Here is a 23,188-nt window from a genome sequence, read left to right on the forward strand (position 1 = left end):
CTTACACGGGTTTACAAAGCACATTAGTTGAAGGGAACTGAACTCGATGAAAAGATAAATCCAACCACGCGGCACATCTGAAAAAAAATAAATTACTTTCAAAATACCATCATTTGCTGGGGCTGGGCTGGGTTTGCCTCCCCTGGATATGCCGCTGGCTGCAGCTTTGGACCCCGAGCTGTGGGCACTGACTGCGCCCTGAGCTTCTATGAAAATACTCTGTTCTGTGCCCCAGAGCCTGGCACAGGGAGCCCCAGGGCGAGCAGGAGGGCACACCCACCTCCTCCCGCAGACAGGGGCTTCTGCCCCCTGGGGAGCCCGGGGGGAGCTCCAGTGCACCCGAGGGGGGACCCAGGAGGTAGAATAGTTAGTGATGCTCATCATCTTGCCCCACTGTGGCCCCTTCCACCCTTACCCATTCAGTGATTTTCTGGGTTGTGCCTCCCCTGCCCGCAGTTTCAAGTCACCGGGCGCGGGGCGCGGGCAGGGGGGCAGCAGCAGAGCCACGGCAGGGCTGGCAAAGGCTTCTGGACATCCCTGTGTTCTCCAACCCCAGCAGGAGCACCACCTCCAGTTCTAGGGGGTCTGGCTGGATGCCGCAGCCCCTCTCACCCTGCCAAGCCCCCACAGCCCTGCCAGCCCCGGCTACAACATGTTGTAGTACGCCATCTCCTTCATGGCCTGCTCGGCCAGCGCGTGCTCGTCCGGGGGGTTGCCCACTGCCCCATAGCTGTAAGAGTTCTCCTCCTCAAAGTCGTCCATCTCCTGCTGCCCATCCAGCTCGGCGTGGTCGGGCCCGGCCAGCTCCATCATGGCATCTAGGAGTCAGCACAGGGACACGCGGTGACAGACCTGTGGGGAGGGCTGGGCCAGCAGCTCCCCCCTCCCTGGGTTTGGAGCCCAAAGCTCCCTGGGAGCCCTAGCCCTGCTCAATCCAGGCCACTCGTGGGGGCAGCCCTTGGGTGAGGAGACATGAACTTGCCACAGCTGCCACGACACAGCCCAGCTCCCGGAGCCACTGGCACTGCTGGGGGCAGCCACAGTGCCCAGTCCGCACTGGGGACCCACCTTGGCTGTCCAGGCTGATGTCCATCACCCCATGCTTGACCTTCATGTGCCGGCTGAGGTTGCCCTTCAGGTTGAACTTGCTGGAGCAGTAGGGACACTTGAAGGGCTTGCTGCCAGCGTGCAGGTGCATGTGCCCCAGCAGGTTGTACATGCGGTTGAAGGACTTCCCACAGACCTGCCAGCAGCATGCCCATGGTCAGCCGGGGCTCCCCAGCACGGGGGGCACCCCCAGAGCTGCCAAGGGCTCTGCAGAGCAGACCTTGCCCCAAAGGTTCCCCATGGCTCCCTCCAAGAGTAAAGGGGCTGCTGCCCCCCTGGGGTCCCTTGTGGCTCCTGCCACATGCCCTCCTCCCCCTCTGTGTGGGGGGCTTGGGGATGCAGTGCTGGCGATGGGAGCTCCAGAGCATCCAACACTGATCAGAGAGGCAGTGGTTGTCCTTCCATCAGCAGCACTGCTCCCACCACAGCTTGGAGCAGATATTCCATGCCGAAGCAAGCAGGGGAGGCATCACAAATCTGCTTCCAGTGCCCAACAGCTCAGCCTGGCCAGATTCCCAGGGGCATTGCACAAAAGGACCATTCTCCCCCTCCCTGGCTCTGCCAGCCCCCCAGTCCCGCCGGTACCTTGCACTTGAACGGCTTCACAGGCGAATGCACGATCATGTGGGTCTTGAGCGTCTGCTTCTGCACGAAGGTCTTGAAGCAGATGTGGCACTGGTAGGGGCGGACACTGGTGTGGATCAGCATGTGCCGCTTCATGTTGGCCTGGAGCGTGAACTCCCGCCCGCACACCTCACACTTGAACTCCTTCACACCCTGCCAGGGGTGGGAGAGCTGTGGACAGGGGCTCGACAAGACCCCCAGGTGCCGGGGGCACATGGGCAGTGCCGGGAATGGAGCGGGGACACCATGGGTGAGGGATGGGCTCCTTGTGCTGAGAGCATGGCCCAGCCTGAGCCCAGCAGCATGCAGGGGCTGTGGGTGGGGGTTGGACAGGCTCTGTCCCAGCTCTGGTCTGTGGCTCAGCCCCATGAAAGAACCCCTGGAAAAGGGCAAATCCACACTTACAGCCCACCCAGAGGGCCTGTGGCAACTCCTGGCCAGGGTCCCCCCGGGTCACCCTGCAGTAGGTCTGAAACTCCCTCCCCAAGGATGGGAATACACAGAAGGACAGAGGCTGGGTCCCAGGGACCCCAGCAACACCAGCCACAGGTGCCACTGCCCACTCACCACCCATCTCCTCCCAGGCCTGGTCAAGGCTGCAGGACATTGGGACACCCCTCTCCCCCAGCACCAGCATCCGGAGCACGACAAGGGCAGCACCCCTGGGTCTCCCCAGGTCCTACCTTGTGCGTGAGCGAGTGCTGCTTGAGGTGGTGGATCTGGCTGAACTCCATCCCACACTCTGTGCAGACAAAGGGCCGGACGTTCTGGTGCTTCAGCATGTGGTTCTGCAGCTGGCTGCGGTAGTGGAAGGATTTGCTGCACTCCAGGCACTGGTAGAGCGTGGGGCCCTGGTGTGTGGCCAGGTGCCGCTTCAGCTGGGTGAGCGTGGAGAAGTCCAGCCCGCACTCCACGCACACGTGGCAGCGCCCACTCTCGTGCTTCACCTCGTGCGCCTTCAGCTCGCTGGGGTAGGCAAAGCCACGGCCACAGAAGCGGCAGCTGTAGGGCTTGATGTCAGTGTGCAGCAGCATGTGCCGCTTCAGGTGGCTGGTCTGGGTGAAAGCTTTGCTGCACACCCCGCACTTGTGGGGCCGCGTGCCCTGGTGGGTCAGCAGGTGGGTCTGCAGGTGGCTGGGCTGCTTGAACAGCTTGTTGCAGTGTGGGCAGGAGTGGGGCTTGATGCCATTGTGGCCCAGGATGTGGGTCACCAGGTTGTACTTGGAGGTGTAGGACTTCTCGCACATGCGGCACTGCCAGCGCTTCTGGCGGTCCCCGGCCTCCACCAGGTAGGAGTCGTCGATCTGCACGTTGATGTCCAGCCGGTCCAGCTGCGCCTTCCTGCTGCGCTCGCTGGTGCCACCGGCCACCTCTGCCTCCAGCTCCCCTGGCTCCTGCCAGCCACAGCCCTGCTCGCTCTTCACCTGCTCGGGGTCCCCCGGCGCGGGGGCCTCCACCTCACCAGGGGACGGGGCGCCCGCCTCGAACGTGCCTGTGGTCCGCAGGGCCCCCGCGGGGCCACCGTCTGGGTCACTGCCCCCGCGGCGCCGCTCAGTGCCCTCCAGCTCCCGGTGCCGCCGCAGGTGCCGCAGGCGCCGGGGTTTCCTGCTGAAGGTGCCCAGGTCAATCATCTTCATGGCACCGCTATGGACTGCTGGCTCCTGGCCGGGCTCTGGGGGCTGGGGTGGGTGGCCTCGCTGCCTCTCGCCTTCCTCGTCCCCGGGGACGGATGTGTCGTACGACGTTTCTGCCTCCACCTCTGCCTTCTCACTCTTGACCTTGGGCACCAGCCTCACAGGTGGCCGCTTCCTCCTCCGGGCGTGCTTCTCCAGGGAGAACTCTGCTTCCAGGGTGTCCTCATCCTGCCCATCCCCGGGCACCTGCTCCTCGCCCTCGGGCTCCCCAGGCTCTGCCGTGGTGTTGTCCGGCAGCTCCCCGGCCAGCCCCGGGAAGAAGCCGGCGGGGGTGATGGTGGCCCCAAGCAGTTCATTATCGGACACCAGGCCCAGGACTGCAGCCTGTGCCAGGGACAGCACCACCACCGCATCCGTCTGCGTCCCGCACTCGCTGAACCGATTCATCTCTCGCCACTGGCCTACGCTGTCATGGCTGGGGAGGGAGAGACACGGCCGTGAGCCCCAGCACCCCACACACAGACACTGTGCTGTGAGGGGCTCATTCCAGCCATCACCGCTTTCCTTAGCACCATCCCCAGTGAACCCCAGACCAAAGTGGGTGATGCCAGTGTGGGTGCCCAGCACCACATGTCCTCTCTGGCCAGGCTAGCAGTCACCGAGGCTGGGGTCTGGCTCCTTGCACACCCTCAAGCTCCTGGCAGTGACTCCCAGGGACAGGTGCCCACACAATTTGGGGACCAATCACAGCTGAGTGGGGCTCTGTGCTCTGGCAGAAGTGAGCAGGAGCAGCAGCACAGTAAGCATGAGGGATGGAGCCCAGACCCACTGGGACCACCAGGACATGGTCAGCCTGCCCAGCAGCAGGCAAGAGGCTCGCTGGGCTCAGCACTGGTGCCTGGCACACTCACCCCAGGGGTGCCAGCACCACCAAAGCACAGTGGGCAGCACAGGGCCCACAGGGTCCTCGATCCCCCTCAGCAGTTAGCAAGGACAGGCAGGGTTGTGCCTGGAGAGCTGCTGCTTCCTCCCACTGAAGAGCATTCTCCTAAATACAATTATTTCTGCAGCTACAACAAAGAGAAATTCTGCGGGGGAGGTAAAACAGGGATAAAACTCTGAGCCAGATCCTGTCGCAGTCCCAGGAGGACCTGCCCGGTGGGAGGGAATCCTGGGATGAACAGCTCTGGAGTGGGGAAACCCTGCTGTGCCCGGATATCATCCCCACAGGCAGGTCAGCTGCAGGGACACGGAGTGTGGCCAGGGACATCAGCCTCTCCGCTGCAGGCAGCTGTCTGCTCCTGCCGGTCCCTTCATGGCCCTGGGAGATGCCCACCTGAACAGCAGCCACAGCGCACAGGATGGGATGGGGAAGGGGATGGGATGGGGAAGGGGATGGGGAAAAACCAGGGAGAGAACAGGAAGAGACAGAGAAAGGGAGTGACGCCAACGGCGGGGGTCTGCTGCCCATGGACACCCAGGGTATGGGGTCCCTCCTCAGTCCCCTCTTGTCTTCTGGGCCACCATGGCACCGGCACTGGGCATAGCACCAGTGACTCTCGGCCCAGGGTCAGACACACCCCATGAGAGGACCCTGCCCAGGCCTGAGCTGCCAGGGGGACACTGGGGGGAGGTGGGAGGAAGGTCTCAGCCAAGCACCTCTGTCTGCCCGGGTACCCTGGAGAGACAGCGGGCAGGGATCAGGGGTGGGGGGCAGGAATGGAGGGGAGGGGCGGCTTCGGGCTGCAGGGAGGAGATGGAGAGGAAGAGGATGGGGGGAGGATGAGTGCGGAGGCAGCGAAACAAAGCAAGGAGAGGGGGAGGGCGGTGGCAGGAAGAAGAGGAGGGGTGGGAGGAAGAAGAGGGAGCAGCCAGGGAGAGCCGGCATGCACACTACAGCCCCGGGGCCCCACCCTGCCAGACGGGACCCCCTTTCCCGTGGGGGACCTGCACTGCCCATTGCAGGCAGGGAGAAGGGACATGGGAGAGGGGTCCCAGCTGCTCTCCCCATGCCCCTGGCACGGTAGAGGGACACTGGGCTCCCAGCACAGTGCCAGGGCTTTGTCCCCCAAAATGAGCACCACGAGATGAGGGAGCTGCAAGACTGACACACTCACATGTCCCACAGACCAGCACCAGGGGGTCTTACCACCCCAAGCCAGGGGCTTTTAGGGGAAAGTAAATGCGGATTCTTTCCACAGGGGATGAGCTCTGCTTCTCAGCGGGAAAACCAGAGCCTTGTGCTGCACAAACCTCATGCACTTGTCTCCGTTGGACACAGGAGCCCTGGGACACGGGATAGAAGCTCTGCTGTCCGAGGCCACAGCGCTCCAGAGCTGCAGCTGCACAAACACCACACGGGGAAGCAGGAACAGGGCAGAGGCAGCTGTTTCACTTCCCGCTCTCACTTCCCTGTTCATGCCTCGGGACTTGCCGAGCCGGCTGGAAACACCGTTTCCCAATACACTGGCAAGTGAGGTGGGGTCACATACTTCAGCTCCCCCAGGAAACCCTCAAGGCTCCAGAGTGCAGAGCACTGCTGGCACCTCTGTGCTTCAAGGGAGCTACTTCCAGCCTTGCTCAAGCTGCTAAAAGAGAAGTGCTGGGTCCACTGCTGTGACAGAGCACAGTCCTGTCCTGCCATGGCCGGTCCCCCTGGAACAGTCGGTTCAGTGAAGCAGGATGATGCCTGGGGCTGGAGCATGCAGAGCTCCTGGACACTGCACAGACTCCTGTCCCAATGCTGACCCCAGCAGTGACGTGAGCAACTTCTCCAACTCCTCTTCCTCCCCAGCCCAGACCTCCAGACCCTTCCTGGGGCTGGACCTGCAGGCTTTCACCCACTGAACTTGGGGTCCCTGCCCAGCGCCACCGCTGGGAACCAAACCCTCCTCCAGGCTTAATAACTTTTAGTTTTCAAGTCCAGCCCTTTGGTCCAGGCTCAGGTCCCTCCAGGTCATTTCCCAACGCAGACCCTTGCCCATCCATCCCTTTCCCACATGGGGGTCACACAGATACACTTGCCAGAGTCCTCTCCACCAGTGGTGAGTGCCGAGCTCTCAGTCCCCTCGTCCGCCTGTCCTGGCCGCCGCTCTCCGCTCTCTGACACCACGGGACGGATGCTCCCTGGACCAGCAGCAGTGGCTGCTGTCCCTGATCATTTGGGGTTGTGAAATTTGGGTTTCTTTCACCATGTCTCCTCCCACTGTGAGGTTTAGTCTCAGTGCAATCTCCTCTCTCCTCCCATCTTTCCCAACACATCTGGGAAGAGCCGTGTTCTGCCCTGGCACATCTGTAGTCCCTGCCCTCCCTGACCCTGGCTGCCCCCCCTCAGAGCCTCTACCAGCTCCTCACTCACCTCCCAGTCAGTTAGGGTTTTTTTCATGGCTTTCACTTCCTTGTGTTAATTTATTTTCCTCCCTTGCTGCATCATCAACCCCCCAAATATTCACCCAGGTCCCTCTGGCAGCAGAGTCTGCCCAACAGGTTCCTCACCCCCAGCACATTCCTTGCTGGATTCCAGATTCTCCAGCCACCAGACTAAGAGTTGTCTGTCCCTGGACACTTTTCCCTTCCCTTTGCTGTTTTACTTCCCTCAGTTTCACCCACCTGCCCCATCACCTGTGCCACTGTCCCATCCAGCCCCTCTGCCAGCACTACTGCTCTAGAGATGAGACCCTGATAAATCCTAAACTGAGCAGCCTAAAAACGTTACATCTGATCCATGGAAGCCTCACCTGTGCACCCACGGGTTTACCTGCAACACCTGAGACCCATCAGGTCCCCAACAGGGTACCCTGAGCTAAAGGACCACCCACTCCCATGGAGCTGTTCCCTGGGAGCAGCTCTGTGAGGAACCATGGCCCTGGCTGCCCCGACAGCCTCCACTGAGGCATTAGTGACTAAAGATCCCTGTTTTCTACCTGGCTCCATTCCCTGCCTCCCCCACCAGCCCAGAGGCCAGCAGCACTCACGTCCTCACCCAGCCATTCCGGCAGGGAAGGGAGTCCCAGGTACCCAAAATACAAAGGATTTGGGGTATTTACCTCTCACAGCTGTCCCAAGAAGCAGTAACCCCCACCAGTGATGCAGAAGCCCTCCCTGCTGCCACTGCTTCCTCTTATCTCAGCTCCATCAGGGTAAGCACAGGCACTGCAGCAGGTGCCAGAGCCCAGCTGGTACCAGCAGCAGATTATCCCACCTGGCTCCCTGCATGGGCTCATGGGCTGCCTGACAAACCCGGGGTCATGTGAGGAGGACGTTTGGGGCTTGTTCCTGGCTGTCCCCTTCTCGGGACCCCCATTGTGGGACAGGTATTGTAGGACCCCTTTGCAGGAATCCTCACTAAAGCACCCCCTTCGCAGGAATCCTTTGTGGGAACCCCATCACAGGTCCCCCATGTGGGATCCTGTGCAGGACCCATTGTGGGGACCCCACTGCAGGACATCCTTTGCAGGATTCCTATTTCAGGTCCCCTGCGTGGGACTCCCATTTCAGGACCCTTTGCAGAACTCCCATTACAAGACCCTCTGCAGGACCCCTCTGTAGACCCCCTGCTACTGGTGCCTGGGGGTCCTGAGAGGTTCCTGGGGGCAGATGCAGCAGTGCAAGCCCCAGGTGAAGCTCCTGGGGCACTGGGGTTGAGCCCCAGCCAAACTGGGGCTCAGGGTGAGGAGGGACCCTGGGCACGGGGGGTCTCCTTGGGGGAGGGGGCGCTAAAACTTTTCAACATTTTTTACCAGAAATAGCTGATCTGATATTTGTGAGAAAACCTTTGATTTTATTTTCCTTCCTTTCTCAAAAGCAGCTTTCATTTAAATTTAATAAAGGGGAAAGCAGGCTTTCATCTTGCCTGTGGATTTCACATAAAGCTGCTCAAACCCCCCCAGTTCCAAACAGAATAATGTTGTTTTCCTGAAAATCACAACAACTAAAATTATTCCTAAACCCAACCCAGCATGTCTGTCCTGCACCAGCCCGAGGATTTGGGGTTCACCTTGGCTTCACCGCCCAGCCCTGGCTCTGTGCTGGTGGCATGTGCAGAGCAGCTCTGGCTGCCATGGCAGATGTGACACCAGCACTTCTTGTCCCAGAACTGACCCCCAGCACAGAGGAACTGCTGTAAAAACGAGTCAAAGCTCAGTGAAACAGGCAGGAGCTGTGCAGGGCCAGGCACTGCTGCCACTGAAAGCAAACACATGTTTAAATTCAGTTGGTGTGTCCAGATAGATACAGTCAAACTACATTTTAAAAGGAAAACTTTTGTTTTAAGGAAAGCTTCTCTAGAAAAAAGAAACCTCTACTGACTGCCAGAGGATCAGAGAGCAGTGGACACGACATCACGTGTGTCACTGAAGGGGCTCTGGGTGGAGGAAGCACCGTCTTTAGAGGCTTTGGCTTCACAAAACAAGGGACATAACCTGAGATTTGCAGCGGGATGTTAATAAAGTTTCTAGTAAGAGCAGGTGGAGAACCAACTGAGGCAAAGTGAGGACCTGGGGTCCATGGGACAGATGAAAGCTTGGGGAGGAGTGGCCCCATGTTGTCAGAGCGTGTCAAACCCTCCACAGCCACTCCATGGGGGCTTCCTCTGAACATATTCCATGGAACTGGAGGATTCCCACCCAGACCACTCGTGTCCATCAGTCAGAAGCAAATATTTACCCCTTTGAAGCCACCTGGTTATTGGCAAACTCTGACTGAGAGGCAAAAGGGAATGGTTTTCAAATAACCAGAGGTTAACGGTGCTGTAGAACAAAGGTGTGTGGAGTGTGAAGCTGCCTGGTTCCCCCATCACCAGCCAGGGATGTGGGATCCACCCATGGGAGCTGGGGTGAGAGGGTCAGGCTGGGGGCAGCAGCAGGTGCTGTGGCTGCTCACTGTAGAGGGACAGAGCTGCCATCCCAAATGCTCTTCCCAGCACAAAGACTCCCATGTTGAGCTGGGACATCCCTTTCCTGTTTCCCATTCTGCTAGGAATCCATTTTTTTCTCCTTCTCAGACTGAGACTCCATCTCTCTGCTCCTCCATCCATCCAGCCTCCATCCCTCTTTTCCTCCAGCTTTCGCTCCTCCAGCCCTCCAGCCTCCAGCTCTCCATCCCTCACTCCTCCATTCCTCTGTTCCTCTGTTCCTCTGCTCTTTCATCCCTCCACCCCTCCCTCCTGCGAACCTCCATCCCTCTGCTCCTCAATCCCTTGTTCCCCACCCCCAGCATCCTCTGCTCCTCCATCCCTCCATTGCTCCCTCATTCTTCTCGTTTCCCTGGCAACACCCATCTCGAGCCGAGATCTGTCCCCTCTCTCTCTCTTATCTTTCTCCTCTCTCTTTCATCTCTCTCCTAATCTCCCTCTCCATTTCGAACCTCTGTCCTTTGCTTCCTTTCTCTCTCTCTCCCTTTTCATCTCCTCTGATGCCTTCTCTATCTCAGGTTTACAATTATTTGAATCTCACTTTAAATAAATGATCTATTTAATTAACCACTGGGCCCTGGCCCCACTCCTGCCCAGCACGGGACCCCCGCCTGCACCATGAAGTGCCCCTTGGCTGAGGACAACAGAGTTACTCTGCCATGCCACCCCTCCTCCAGCTCCTGTCCGACAGCAGGGAGCAGAATTCAGGATCAGGCACCCAGACCCTGCCAGCTGCCTGCACCCTTCCACCACATCCTGCCCTGGAGGGCAGGCGAGGGGTCCCTGCTTAGCGGGGTCACTGCACCCCCCAGAGCTGCGGTTTTAAGACAGAGGAGCACCCCAGGCACGCCCTGCACCGCCTCCACTGCAGGACACGGCTGCTGAGCCCCAACCTCCAGCCCCCTCTTGTTCAGACCAGGCTTTTCCCAAAAAAAGTTGGGCCAGGTGATCCTTGAGGTCCCTCCAAACCTGGGATTCCATGACTCTCTGATCCTAACACAGCCAGCACAGAAGCTGGCGGCTCCTGTGCCATAGATCAGCCTCAATGTCTATGTCCTTTCAAAACAACCAGAGGAGACTAAAATTCACGGGGAAAAGTTGTTTCCTGAAAACCAGAGTCCTGCCTGCATCTGTTTGGTCATGGGGGTGATGGAAAGATGGATGGAGGACAGGCTGCTCCAGGCTCTGGGGCTGGTGGGAAGAAGCAAGGAGCCTGGCTCTGGCTCAGGGTCACTTCCAGGGGACCCCTGTGTTGTGGCACAGCCAGGAGCCCAGAAGAGCAGGTCCATGGCCACCAGTGCTGTCCCTGCTCCAGGGAGGTCTCCTTGGGGAACTGCGGCTCAGGATGGGCTGAGCCAGAGCAAATGCTGGAGCCAGGGAGTGGAAAACCTGCACTCCATGAGCAGCCAAAAGCGCATCAAAACTGCACCAAAGCTGCACCAAAACCACACCAAAGGTGCACCAAAACCACACCAAAGCCACTGAGGGTTCATGCCTGGAGCAGCACCCAGGCTGGGAACATTCTGGGAGGAGGATTCTCCTCGCCCCCACCACTGCCTTCCTGAAGAGCTCCTGTTGCTGTGCCACATGGCACAACAACATCTCCTCTCCATCAGACCAAACCCATCCTGCTTCAGCCCTGATTTTCCAGCCCTTTTGCCCTCACAGCCTTTCCCAGAATGCAGTGCTGGGCTGCCAGGACACAACTGTGACAGCAAACCGAGCTGCTGGTAGCACCTGGAGCAGTGATGTGGGGACCAGCCTCATGCTGCTGAGTGAGGGGTTTCCTTAGACCCACTGGAATCACTGTGGCTTTATGGACATGGATGAGACCCTTCCTGCCATTCCTCTGTGGAAAGGACCAAACCTCAGCCCCTTGTGTCCCTCAGACGGAGTGCAGGGAGTGTCCATGGGCAATGTCCACCCTGGGCACCCAGCACCGTTCTGTCCCGGCACATCCCACGTTTCCCCATGGGCTCCTTGTGTGAGCCCCTTGTTCCCCTCTGGAACAAACACGGCCTCTCCATCCCCATCCATGTGCTGTGCAGGTACGTGCTGCAGTGGAGAGCTCCAGGACCTGCCTTTAGAGCTTATGGTCACGTCATCCCTAAAAATGCTGCCACCCAGGAGCCCCAGCAGCAGGAAGAGCCTTTAAATCAGGTAACTGGTGTGGGGTGAGCCAAGGGAGAGGGGCTGCTCTTGTTTGGACCCCCTCTGGCAGCAGGAGCACCCACAGCCCAGCCAAGGCAGCACCGACCTCTGCCCCCCTGGTGCTTTGGGGGCTTTGTCAGCAGTTCGAGACCAGCAGTGTGTGTGGCACAGCGAGGAGCAGGGAGGACTCCCAGCCCTGCTGCTGTCCCAGCCTGGCTTCAAAGGCTTCACATAGAACCCTCGCTCTGCCTTGGAAAACAATTTTTGCTTTTAAGTGAAATAAACAGGGAAAGAAAAGACTTTCAAGTTCCTCCTTGCTGCAACGGCTTCTCCCCGGCACAGTTCCTTTCCTCTCCGAAAATAGCCAAGCTATTCAAAAGAGATGCAAGAAGAAAAAAGGAACTGAATAGAGGAAAAGGGAAAGAAAAAATGGAGCCCCAAGGGGGTGGAGAAAAACAGAATGAAAAGACAGCAAAAGTAAAGAAAAGGGATGAAAAATAAAGGAGGGGGAAGAGAGAGACAGACAGAGGAGCTTTGAAAAGAAAGAATGCTGCCAGCCTGAATACAGGGAGCAGGAAAAAAGGGCCCTGAAAAGAAAGAGCCGGCTGGAATGACCTCTCATTCAGGGCTGTGCCAATCACCACCGCGATGGAAATCCTTTCTTCTTCCCTGCATTCTCTCTCTTTCCAGCGGGGGCAGAGGGAAGAGGAAGAAAAGGGAGTTAATTCTCAGCATAGCAGAAAATAAATCTGCTCTTTGCGAAGTCCCTGAAAGGCGCTGAGGCGCTGACAAACCTGCTCCCAGCACTCACACATGCAGATGGGGACAGAAAGGAAACGGGACTGAGCGGTGCTGGGCAGGACTGTCTTCACCACCTCCTCATCCCTCTGGAAAACCAGGGAGCAAACACCCAGAGGAAACAAATCTGCAGGAAAAAGTGTGGGTTCATGTCAACGCCCAAACCTTGCAGGGAAAGATGAGGGATGGTTGTGGCAGATGCAAAACTGGGGGCCTGGTCCTGGGCTGAGCCCTGCAGGGAGCGCGGGGAGAAGGGTGGGTGCAGCCCCCTCACCCTGCAAATCCCAAAGCCCCCAGTGCCCACCCCTGCCCAGAGAGGGCCAACAGGGCTTTTACTGGGGTCTGCAAGCCCCAGCACCACCCCAGCTGTGGGTGGGAGCCACAGGGGCAGGGAGTGATGTCCTGAGCTCATGTGGGGTCGCTCCTGCTCGGCACTGCTCGCACTCAGCACCCCTTGGAGCCGGGGTTAATCACAAACTGCCGGGACCTCGGGGCAGAGCCATAAACATGGCCAGAGGTCCCAGGAGACAACACACAGGAGCTCAGGCACCCTGGTGTGTGTGAGGCAGCTGGCTGCAAAGGGGAAAACCAACACAGAAGAAGTACAAATGGAGATGTGTGTCACCTTGAAGGGAACAGGGGCCGCCCGGTGGGATGTGAAACAGCTGCTCGTATGTGAGGACTGAGGGAAGATCTCCACAGAGGGAAGGGTCTCACTTAAGAGTCTCACTTTCAAGAGCATTGCTGCTCTTATCCTTGGGAACAATTTTAGTCCAGTTTTGATATTGCCATGTGTGGAGCCTGTCTATGCTGCAGGACAGTGGCTCCTAGGCCTGACTGTCCCTGTCTCCCTGGGCTCTGTCTTGCACTGGGCTGTGAGGATGGAGTAACAGGGACACAGTTATTTAATTAACCACTGGCCCAGATCCAGTCATGGCACCAGGGATGTCCAACTAGAGTTAAAGGCCGGGAGGAAGGTGAACAGCTCAGACTGCACGTGAGTCTGCGGACAGGTTCAATCTTCCCATGTGCCGAGCACCAGGACACACCTCCATGCCCCTGCACCCATGCAGACATTACCCCTCACACCATGACCTGTGCAGACATTACCCCTCACACTATGACCCCTGCAGACATTACCCCTCACACTATGACTGCCGGCCCCGAGGCCAACAGGGGCAGGAATCTCAGCACAGCCCAGCATGGGCACGCTCAGCTCCCCACTGCTCTCCTACAGCTTGTCCTGAGCCGGGGCAAGGGAGTCCCAGAGCCTTGTAGGGCTGGGGGCTGCCTGCTCCCCTCAGGGATGCTGTGCCCACCTGTGGCCAGGCATTGCTGAGCTCTGCCACCAGCACCACATCTGCTGTCTCCACTGCCAGGCCGGCTAATAAGTTAATCATAATCAAGGGGTTCTAATTTGAGTGTGATAATTAATACTCAACTGGATAATCTTCCATGTGTAAATCTTCCGGTCCTGCAGCCGCTCCCAGCAGAGTTGGCTCCAGCAGCCGGGCGGGGGCTGCGCTGGGGACAGGCAAGGGGACACTTCATGCTGAGTCTGCTCTCCCAACTCCAGATTTTGAGGCTGTTTTGCCTCCCAGAACGTCCCTGAGCACAATGCCAGTGACTGCAGCTTGCCTTGGCAAAGGGAGAGGTCCCGGTGAGCCTGTGCATGGCAAAGCACAGCCGAAACAGCACGGGAGACACCGACCTCCAGCTCCATGGTTTGGGAATCACCTCCAGCACATGGACCCTGCTGCGGAACTCAGCCCACACAGCCCAGTCCCAAACACAGACAGTGCCCAGCCCAGAGCTGAAGGACGAGTGGTAATCAGAGCTTTCCACTGTGGGCAGGCAGAGGTACAGGCAGGAACTGGGGAGCACTGGACCCCTTTCACCTGCACCAGGCACTGGACCAGATCTCCCAGAATGTCCCACTCCCAATCTTCTGATAACAAGGCTCTTGGACATGTCACACTATTTCAGGAATTAACCAGCTGCACAGCTGCCAACACCACTTCTACTTTCAAATCCCCAAGGTGGGAAACATTTCGGATCCTTTTCTGCGCAGCTGAGCAGGTCAGGGATGAGTGTTTGGGAGGCTGGGTCGGACAGAATGGAGCAGGAGGCACCAAGCAAAGGTTCTCACTGGGGGCAGTTTATGAATTCCCAGTTCAGGACTGACCCAAGGGAGTGACTGTGCTGAGCCAGATGTGGAAGACACAGTATTCCTGTATGTCCCAAAGCCAGCTGTTCTCCCCCAGTCCCCACAGCCCCAGCCTGCCTGTATGGCCAATGTCTTTGAGATCCATGGCTGAGATCCAGCAGAGTACCCTGCTGTTTTTCCCAGGGGGAAGGCAGAGGTGTCTGCTGGGGCTGCTGCGCTGGCTGCACAGTGCTGCCGGGTCACAGGGCCAGGGCAGGACGTGACTCCGCTCCCAGCACACGTGTCCGTGTGTGTTACCACGCCCTGGGAGCTCCTGCCACACTCCCAACTCTGGCCAGAGGGATTTTACACAGAAACACACATATTTATCTTTTGAAATGGACTTCAAAGGACAGAGTCTGGCACCACTGTCCGGAGTGTGTCACACCAGCTGGACTGTTGGCAAGGACACAGTCCAGCACGGCAGGAGCTGTGCCCAGGGAGTGATGCCCGGGGCCCTGCAGTTCATTGCTGCCCCTCTCCTGAAAATGGAGCCAGTTTCGGGTGAATCTGGGCCAGGGGCTGCCAGGGGCACTGGGGGATGGATCACCTGCCCAGATAGGGCTCATCAGACAACACGGGGAGATGCAGTGGGCAAATCCTGGCTGTGAGCGGGAGGGTGGGGATATCTGCACTATTTACTCATCCTAATTAATATTTCCCAAAGTCTCAGGGAGGCTGGGCTGTCTCTGCCTTGCCTCCAGCAGCCCTGTCTAGCCCTGAGGTCTGTGCCACCCTCCGTCCCCGTTTTCATCCCAGTCTGCACAATCCCTGTACTTTGTGCCCTTTCTTATCTCAGCCAGAAAGTCCTACAAACACACACAATATTCAGCTGTTGAAATAATTTCTTTCTATGTGTCTCTTGTTGATAATCACAAAACCAAACCAAACCACTGGAGCCCCCATAAATCAGGGCTCACTCTCCCCAGGTGATGGCCCATTCAGGCCCTGCCGGCGCATGTGGAGCAGCCGAGGTGTGGATGGGAATGGATGAGGAGGGATTCAGCACAGAGGAGACTCAGCACTCTGATGGAGGAGACTTGTCCAGCTCTGCCTACAGTTCTACCTCTGAGAAAGTGTTTTTTCTCCAGAGGGCACCCCTGGCCTGGGTCAGAGCTCCTCCAAATGGCAGTATTAGCCCCCAGTGAGCTGGTGACCCCCAAGCTATGGGGACACATGAGGCAGGGCTGGAATCATGGAATCACTAAGGTTGGAAAAGTCCTCTAAGACCATTGAGTCCAACTGTTCCCCAGCACTGCCGAGGCCACCACTAACCCACGTCCCCAAAGTGCCACATCCACACAGCTTTTGAACACTTGTGGGGCTGGTGATTTTGTGCACAGTGAGCACAGAATGGTCATGGCGATGACAAACCGATGGCTCTGGAGAGAAGCCAAGGGCAGAGCCAGAAGGGCAGGTTGATCTGTGCCTGGGAATGGCACAGCCAGCTCAATAAATGAACAAAGACTGGATTGGCAAGGAGTAGGAAGGTGTTTGAGTTGGGAGTTTACAGTGCCCAGATGGCGGAGGGGTCAGGACTTGAGAGTGGAAAATCCTCTGTGAGGAGGGAAAGCCTCACAATCCTTGCGGATTGACTGGGAAGGGGAGCAGCTCCTGGGAAAATTCATTCTTACTGCAACAACTCTTCCCAACAGAAGCCACCAGCCAGGTCAGTCCTGGGCATCCCTGATCTGTCTGGCTGGTCCAGGATGTCCCTGATCTGCCCAGCCATGTGCAGTATCTCTCAGGAAGGTTGGGACGAGCAGGGGCCAGGCTACCCTGGGAATTCTGGGATTTCAAAGGTCCTTTCCAACCAAAACTATTCCATAGTTTCCAAGGGGAGAGAGAAGTTCTCCCCTGAGAGCAGCCCAAACATGGGTTGGACAAAGGGTCATCAAGGGAAACCTCACAACCCATTCTCCAGCTTGCTCCTGGATTCCCAGTCCTGAGCCCACAGGCACTGAGACACCCCCAACCCCCAGTTTAACCCCCCACAGCCAGGGGCTGCTGTGCGGGGTTGTGGGGAGGGCCCCAGGATGGTGGGTGTGAGAACAGACTGGAGGTGAGGGAAGGGAACACCAGCCAGGGAGTATGTCAGAGTTAAACACATGAAAGTAAAAGCAGGGGAGGGACAGAGCTGGTTAAACTTGGGATAACACGGCGAGGGACGGGATGTTCAGAAAGAGGTAGAGAGGGGAGAATGGCCTGACACCACAGAGAATGGGTACAAGAACAATGCCTGCTGCCGAGAAACAGGAAAGATAAATTTAGAGGCAGCGGTGAATGCTCTTCCTCCGGCGGCTCTGCCTGTCCTTCCTCCCCCTCCTCTCCCTCACCCGGGCCACCCACCAGCACAGGCAGGACACGGGCTCCAGCCTGGCATGGCTCTGCTGGCCAGAGAGGAACCACAGCCCTGCCATGGGGCCATCTGTACAGCAAAGACTCCGGAAAAAGCAGAGCAGCCCCTCACCATCCCATCCCGGCGCTGTTCGCGGCTCCCACCTGCAAACCCCCAGGAAATTCCCGTTCCCGCCGCAGCTCCCACGCTGCCCAGCACAGTGTGTCGGGGTGGCACAGTGCATAGGCAGGAACACAGAGATGTGGAAATAAAACAATGAGCACGTCCGTGTGCTGCTTCCTCCTCCCAGCCTGCTCTTCCCGAATGGATGTGGCGAGACAATCGCCCAGAATGGCCTGGCTGGGTTTGCCCTCTGCCAAGACCAAGGCTGTGTCGGTGTCTGGAGAAGAGAAGGCTCCAGGGAGACCTGAGAGCCCCTCCCAGTCCCCTAAAGGGGCTCCAGGAGAGCTGGAGAGAGACTTTGGACAAGGGCCTGGAGGGACAGGACAAGGGGGAATGTCCTTCCCACTGCCAGAGGGCAGGGATAGATGGGATAGTGGGAAGGAATTCTTCCCCGTGTGTGTGGGGAGGCCTTGGCACAGGTTGCCCAGAGAAGCTGTGGCTGCCTCATTTCTGGAAGTGTTCAAGGCCAGGGTTGGATGGCCAACCTGGTCTTAAAGCTCAGGGGCTGCAAGAGATGCCTTGTCCTGCCACAGCCCCCCTGCTCTGCACAGCCATGGTGCTCCCCAGCACCCCGTCATCCCTGGGCTATCCTCAGATCCAATCTGGAGAAGATTCTCGCGAACTTTCTTCAAGTTTATCTTTGCCCTGTATGACAGAACACTTGGGCACTTCTTTACTAAAAACTGTGACATTTTGCAGGGAACATTGACCACACACTCCGAGAACCAGGAAGTGACAGCACAGGGACACTGTGGAGCCACCTGCTCCACAGAGTTTCATGCAGGTGCTGACATGTTGTTCCTGTTAATTTGTGGTAGAAACACTTGACTGTCACTCAAATGACAGAGGGACAGCTATGATGGAAGGCCAGGAAAAGTAAAAATTATGTTTCTCTCCCTTAATTTAAAGTTTTGGAAAGAAAGTTCATGACTGCTTGTTCTCTCAGTGAGGAGAGCCCTGTTCCTCCGTCGAAGCTGGGTGAGCAGAGTGGCAGCCTCCCTGGTGTCAAAATACAGACCCCCCAAATAAAGAAATACAGACCCTCCTCCATGGCTCACCCCAGCAGGAGCACCTCCTTCCAGGCTGACATCTCACATTTCACTTGCTTTGGACAGAAACTGGGATTTAGGGAAAGCTATGCTAGGCAGGGGCTGTACCGGAGCCTCTCCCACCCCACCCCACTGCGACCTATAGCTGCTTGCCAGGACAAGGGAGTGAGAGAAGGAAGGTGTTCACAGGGATGAGAAGGAAAATGTGGGACAGAGGGACAAAGGGAAAACATTTGTCACCGATCACAGTCCCTGTCCCCAAGGTCAAGCCCTGCAAGAAGAGCTTAGCAGGGACCATGACTCATCCAGAGGGCTCTGGCCATGGGCAGCAAAAAGGATGGGACTGCAGCACTGCTGGCACATCCCATCCCAGCCATCCCACAGTGTTCTTCCAGTCCTCCCAGCACACCCCATCCCAGCCATCCCACAGTGTTCTTCCTGCCCCACCGTGCCACCTCCATGGCACGTGTGCCCTGAGCAGGTGTTTGGGCCATTCCAGATGCTGCCACCTGTGCCCGGGCAGGTGAGCTGTGCAGGTCAGGGATGTGATGGGGCTTGGGAAACTAAAGCTGGGAGTGGATGGCGGAGGGAAGAGGCAGCAGTGGCAACAAATTTGGCAGGAAGCCCCCAGCCTGTCAGGGCAGCACTTGGCTCCCCGTCATCCCCTCACTGGCCCTGGCCTGGCAGACCCCAGGGATGTGCCCAGAGACAGGGCTCTGGGAGAGGTTGAGCTGGACCTGACTTCTCCACAAGGAATAACTAAAATAAAAGAGTGCAGGCAGCCCCTCTCCCACAGGATGTGATGCTGGCATGTTCCTGGCAGACAAACCCACTACTTCGCCGATTCCTCAGCATTCTCAGATGTGGAGCAGAGCAGGACAGGGCCTGTGCTCGTCCCTCTCCACACCATGATTTCCAAACTAGTTGATAAATTAAAACAGCCCAATAAAACCATCTGAAACAAACCCTTTCTCAGGGATTAAACCAAACCCAAAATGTCAACATGATGAGCCGTGACCCAGCACCACAGGAGATGTTCCACTCCTGCTGCTGCAGAGCCTCACGTCCCACCCTCCGAGTCACCCCCCAAGTTTGGGTGGGAATGTGTCCTGGCGTGTAGCAGAGCTTCAGCTCCCATTTCTCATCTTGGAGAAATACAGTGCGACCCATAAAGAGGGCACTGATGGAAGGAAGGCTGCTCGAAGAAGAGGAGCTGGGCCCAGCTGAGGGGGATGTGACTGGCTCTACAGCTGCTCCTGCAGTGAGGACACTGTCACCTGGGGTGGGAGCAGGGGATGGTAACAGCCCAGCCAGTGCTGCCCCAGCTGCTGTTCTCCATGGCCAGCTAGAGGTTGGGCATCCCTGGGGCTCCGGAGGGAATGCTGAGGCCAGTTCCCTCCTGTAACTCTTGGGGTCCCCGGGGAAAACTGTGCTTGGACTGTCCTCCAAACCAAGCTGTGTTTGTTCAATCCTGTGGCTGGCCCTGATCGCCCACATGATCCAGCTGCACCATGCAGGAGCCGCTCGGATCCACGGCTCGGCAGGGCCGGTTCAAACCTGGGATACAGGAGCTGCCGAGGTGAGGCTGGGAACATGGTGTGGGGAGTGGAGGTGTGGTGTGGGGTGTGGGAGCACAGTGTGGGGTGAGTGAGCCTGGTCTGGGGTGCAGGAGCGCAGCGTGGGACGTTTGAGGCTGATGGAGCTGCTGGTTTTGGACCTGGGGGGAGGCTTCAGGCTCTGGACTCAGAGAGGCTCTGTAGCTGGGAGAGGGGGGTCAGGCTCCCTGTCCCGATGCGGGTCAGGCTTGGACTGCTCCCATCCCCTCCCATCACCCCCTTCCTCTGCCTACATGGTGGGTCACAAGGAAACTCCTAATGCTTGATGGATTAATTAATTATAACTAATTTATCTGCTGCACTCGGTTGATGACCAGAGGGCTTGCAGGCAGCTCCCTGCGGTCCCTCGCCAGGGCACAGCACACAAAGCCCCCCAGCCCCCACGCAGCTCTCACGGAGCATCGGGGGGTCCCACACTGGGAAATCCTGGGGCGCTCCAGGGAGGGAGGCGAAGTGGGACCTGCCTGGTATGGGACTGGCCCATGGAGTCACAATCCCCCTCCCCACTGCACTTCATCCCCGCGGGGCACTTTGCCTCTGTGAACACGGGAGGCCCTACCCGGGCCCCCCACCGCTGGCTGGTCCGTGAAACTGTCCCCAAACTTCGGGCGCGGCCCGCGGGGACCACCCGGCTGCCGCCCTGACCTCCCAAACCCCAGGGTGCTGCCCGACCCCGACCCCCCGAGCATCTCTTCCACGCGCGATTCCGCCGCGAGGTCCCCACCGCGCTGCTCACCCCCTCCCGCAACAGGTCAGGCCCCCCCTCCGCGCCCTCCCCGCAACTTTCCCGGAGGAGAAAGTTTGCGAGCAGCCACGGGGAAAGTTCTCGGGGGGGGGGCTTTCATGTGGAGGGGCGGCCCCACGCGCGGAGCGAGGAACCCCCTCGTCCTCCCCGCTCCTCCCGGTACCTCCCGCCGCCATCGCTCTCGTCTCCGTCGCGCGGGGGAGGAAGGCGGCCACATCCCGGTGTCCCCGCTGTTGTCCCCCCCGCTGCTGTCCCCCTCGTTGGGGGAGTTTAAGGGGCACGGGGTGGTCCGGTGAAGACTCACCGGCGGCTCCACGGGGCGGCGGCGGCGGCGGCGGCTCCGGGCCCGGCGCTGGGTGCGCAGGAAGGAAGAAGGAGGGAATGAGGCAGGGCTGACGTGAAGGGATGCAAAGCAGCTCCTCCTAACTCGCCCGCCCTTCATCTTCCTCCCCCTCCTCAACTTGCCCGACCACCGCGAACGCCCCCCCGTGCAGCAGCATCCTCCACCGGAGCCGGGGCCGCCCTCGGTACCAGTCTGGGGGGACAAAGCCAGGGGGAATGGTGGTGGGGGTGGTCGATGGGGATCCCCATGCCCTAACCCTAACCCCTCCAGCACCCCCCCAGAGATCATTTTCTATTTCCCCCTTCTTTTCTTTTTGGGAGGTTATCACCCATAGAGTGATAGCGGGAGCGGGGAACGCCCTTCCCAAGGGACCCATATCCTGGTTGGGCACCGCTCTCCTTTGCTGTGATGGTGGGAAGATCATGTACACCCCAAAAAGCTTGTAGGGTTGATGTTAGGACCTCCTTCCCTCCAAAAATGGATTAATGGAATTGGGGATGTTACAGGAATTGCAGGGTTTTGGAGGGGGTGCTGTACACCCCCACAAGGAGGTAGAGGGAGAGGCCGGGGTCTGCAGAGGTGGGGTGACAGAGATGACCAGTCTCCAAAGGGAGGGAAGGGGACGGGATGTGGTGCGGGAAAGGAAGCTGGTGATCCAAGAATTGGTTGTCCTGTTGGTTCCCCCAAGAAGGTGGAGGGAGATGTTGACCTACATGGCCTTGGGGATGTGATAGCAGCAGGCAGCCGGTCCCCAAAGGGAGGGATGGGATGTGGCGTAGGAAGGAGAGTGGGTGGCAACGGCCAAGGGTCTGCGGGCTGCAGGCTCCGGCTCCCACCGTGAGGAGGAGGAGGAGGAGGAGGAGGAGGAGGAGGAGGAAGGTCTCCTCCCCATGGAGGAAGGAGCACGCGGAGGCAGCCGGGATTCGACTGGTGCGTCGGGAGGTTCTCATCTCCATGGAAGCAGGTGGCGCCGGCCAGACTAATCGCAGCAGAGTTTGTCTCCACACGCAGCCCTTTGTCTGGGCGCACTTCTGCTTTTCTGATTTTTTGTAGTCTCGGTGAAAACCGAGCTCCCCGCTCCGTCCCCGCTGCCGGTGCTCACATCCCCCGCGCCTGGCGGGGGGGGATGCCCAGCACCCCTTCACGTCCCTGCCGGGGCCTTTCGGAGCCCGGACCCGGCGGCGTCACCGGTCCCCAAACCGCCACTTCCCTGCCCAAGTTCCCAGCCCGGCCTCGCCCCGCGTGGCCCAAGAACGGCTCTGCCTGCGTAAATATATGCAAATACGGATGGGAAGAGACGCGGCACAGGGAGATTCGCTCCTCTGAATTCCCGCAGGGGCCTCAGCCGGGGGGTGCACCCGGACCTGGCACCTGGCGGGCACGGAGCGGGACATGGAGCAGGACAGAGATCGGGGCATGGAGCAGGGCACAGGGCAGGACACAGGGTGGGACACGGAGCGGGCGCGGGCAGAGTCAGGCAGGGAGCGGGCGGAGCGGGAGCCCAGTCGGGGCTCAGGGACCGGGGCTCAGGCACCGGGACCCAGAGATCAGGCTCGGGGCTCAGGGACCGTGGCTCGGGCTCAGGGCTCGGGGCTCGGGGCTCAGGGACCGTGGCTCGGGGCTCAGGGCTCGGGGCTCGGGGCTCAGGGACTGGGGCTCGGGCTCGGCCGGACCGGCCCCGGCCCCGCCGGCTGTCAGGGAGCAGCTGCGCGTCCGCCCCAGCCAATCAGAAAGCGGATTCAGGAGCCTGCAGCCGCCCCAGCCAATCAGAGAGCGGATTCAGAATGCTCCAGACTCCTCAGCCAATCAGATTGCGGATCCAGCTGCCTCAGCTAATCAGACCGTGGAGGTTGGGAGGCTGAGCGGCCCCAGCCAATCAGGACGCGCGGTGCGCTGCCCCGCTCGCTCCACGGCCCTTCCCGGTCCCTCTCCCGGTTTCACCCGCGCCTACCGGGGCGCGCACTGACCTGTCTCTCCCTGCCCGCGCTGTCCCTGGCTCTCTCCCTCCCCGTGCCGGTTCCGCGAAGCCGTGTCCGTGCCCCTGTGGGTCAGGGCCCGTGGGCAGCCCCCGGGGCCGTGAGAGATTGTCCCGCCCTTTTCTCATACTCCCCAGCACAGGGGACGTTAGTGCGGGCTCTGGCCGATGTGTGCCCGCGCCGGACCCGAGAGGGACCGGGCAGGGGCCGGTGAGCTCTGCCCCCGCCGGTGCCCCGGGCACGCCCCCTTTGTGCAGGCAGAGCTGCTGGGCCTTTAAGCGGGGGCGTGGCCTAACGCCAAGCCCCGCCCCCGACGCCGCTCAGGTGGCGGCGGGACTGGTGCGCCCCCTGGCGGCGCGTCCCGGTTGTCCCGGTTGTCCCGGCGGTCCCGCCGCGGGCAGCAGTGGCCGCATCCCGGCTCCAACCTGCCCATCCTGCCCCGCCGCGGGCCGCGAGGAACCGCCCGTCCCGCCCGGCGGCAGGCCCCGGTGCAGCCGCGCCGTCCCG

The 23,188-nt window shown here is 59.4% G+C and overlaps 1 protein-coding gene across 5 annotated transcripts; it reads right to left on the minus strand.

The window, feature by feature from the left end:
* Window positions 1-6: 6 nt before the first annotated feature.
* ZNF710 (zinc finger protein 710) lies at window positions 7-22,897 on the minus strand. 5 transcript variants are annotated; one of them, XM_032700169.1, is made up of 5 exons: window positions 22,673-22,897; window positions 2,415-3,840; window positions 1,693-1,884; window positions 1,069-1,243; window positions 7-818 (listed from the first exon to the last, which is right to left on the minus strand). In XM_032700169.1, the coding sequence occupies exons 1-5, from the start codon at window positions 22,807-22,809 to the stop codon at window positions 646-648; spliced, it is 2,103 nt and encodes a 700-aa protein (XP_032556060.1). In that variant the 5' UTR covers window positions 22,810-22,897; the 3' UTR covers window positions 7-645. The 5 variants fall into 5 exon arrangements, with proteins under 5 accessions (XP_032556060.1, XP_032556063.1, XP_032556059.1 ...); XM_032700172.1 differs by lacking the exon at window positions 22,673-22,897 and adding an exon at window positions 20,667-20,705; XM_032700168.1 differs by lacking the exon at window positions 22,673-22,897 and adding an exon at window positions 20,354-20,608.
* Window positions 22,898-23,188: the final 291 nt, after the last annotated feature.

Source organism: Chiroxiphia lanceolata, chromosome 12, assembly GCF_009829145.1.
Source record: "Chiroxiphia lanceolata isolate bChiLan1 chromosome 12, bChiLan1.pri, whole genome shotgun sequence".
In the NCBI taxonomy this organism is placed as follows: domain Eukaryota; kingdom Metazoa; phylum Chordata; class Aves; order Passeriformes; family Pipridae; genus Chiroxiphia; species Chiroxiphia lanceolata.

What these genes read in the sequence shown, in the direction of transcription:
- ZNF710 (XM_032700168.1), bottom strand. Translation starts at nt 20,538, where the DNA reads ATGGCGGCGGGAGGTACCGGGAGGAGCGGGGAGGACGAGGGGGTTCCT. An exon ending in AGCACTCGCTCACGCACAAG is followed by an intron (nt 1,885 to 2,414) that starts GTAGGACCTGGG and finishes CACCCCTGGCAG; the next exon opens with GGTGTGAAGGAGTTCAAGTG. An exon ending in CATCAGCCTGGACAGCCAAG is followed by an intron (nt 819 to 1,068) that starts GTGGGTCCCCAG and finishes GCTGACTCCTAG; the next exon opens with ATGCCATGATGGAGCTGGCC.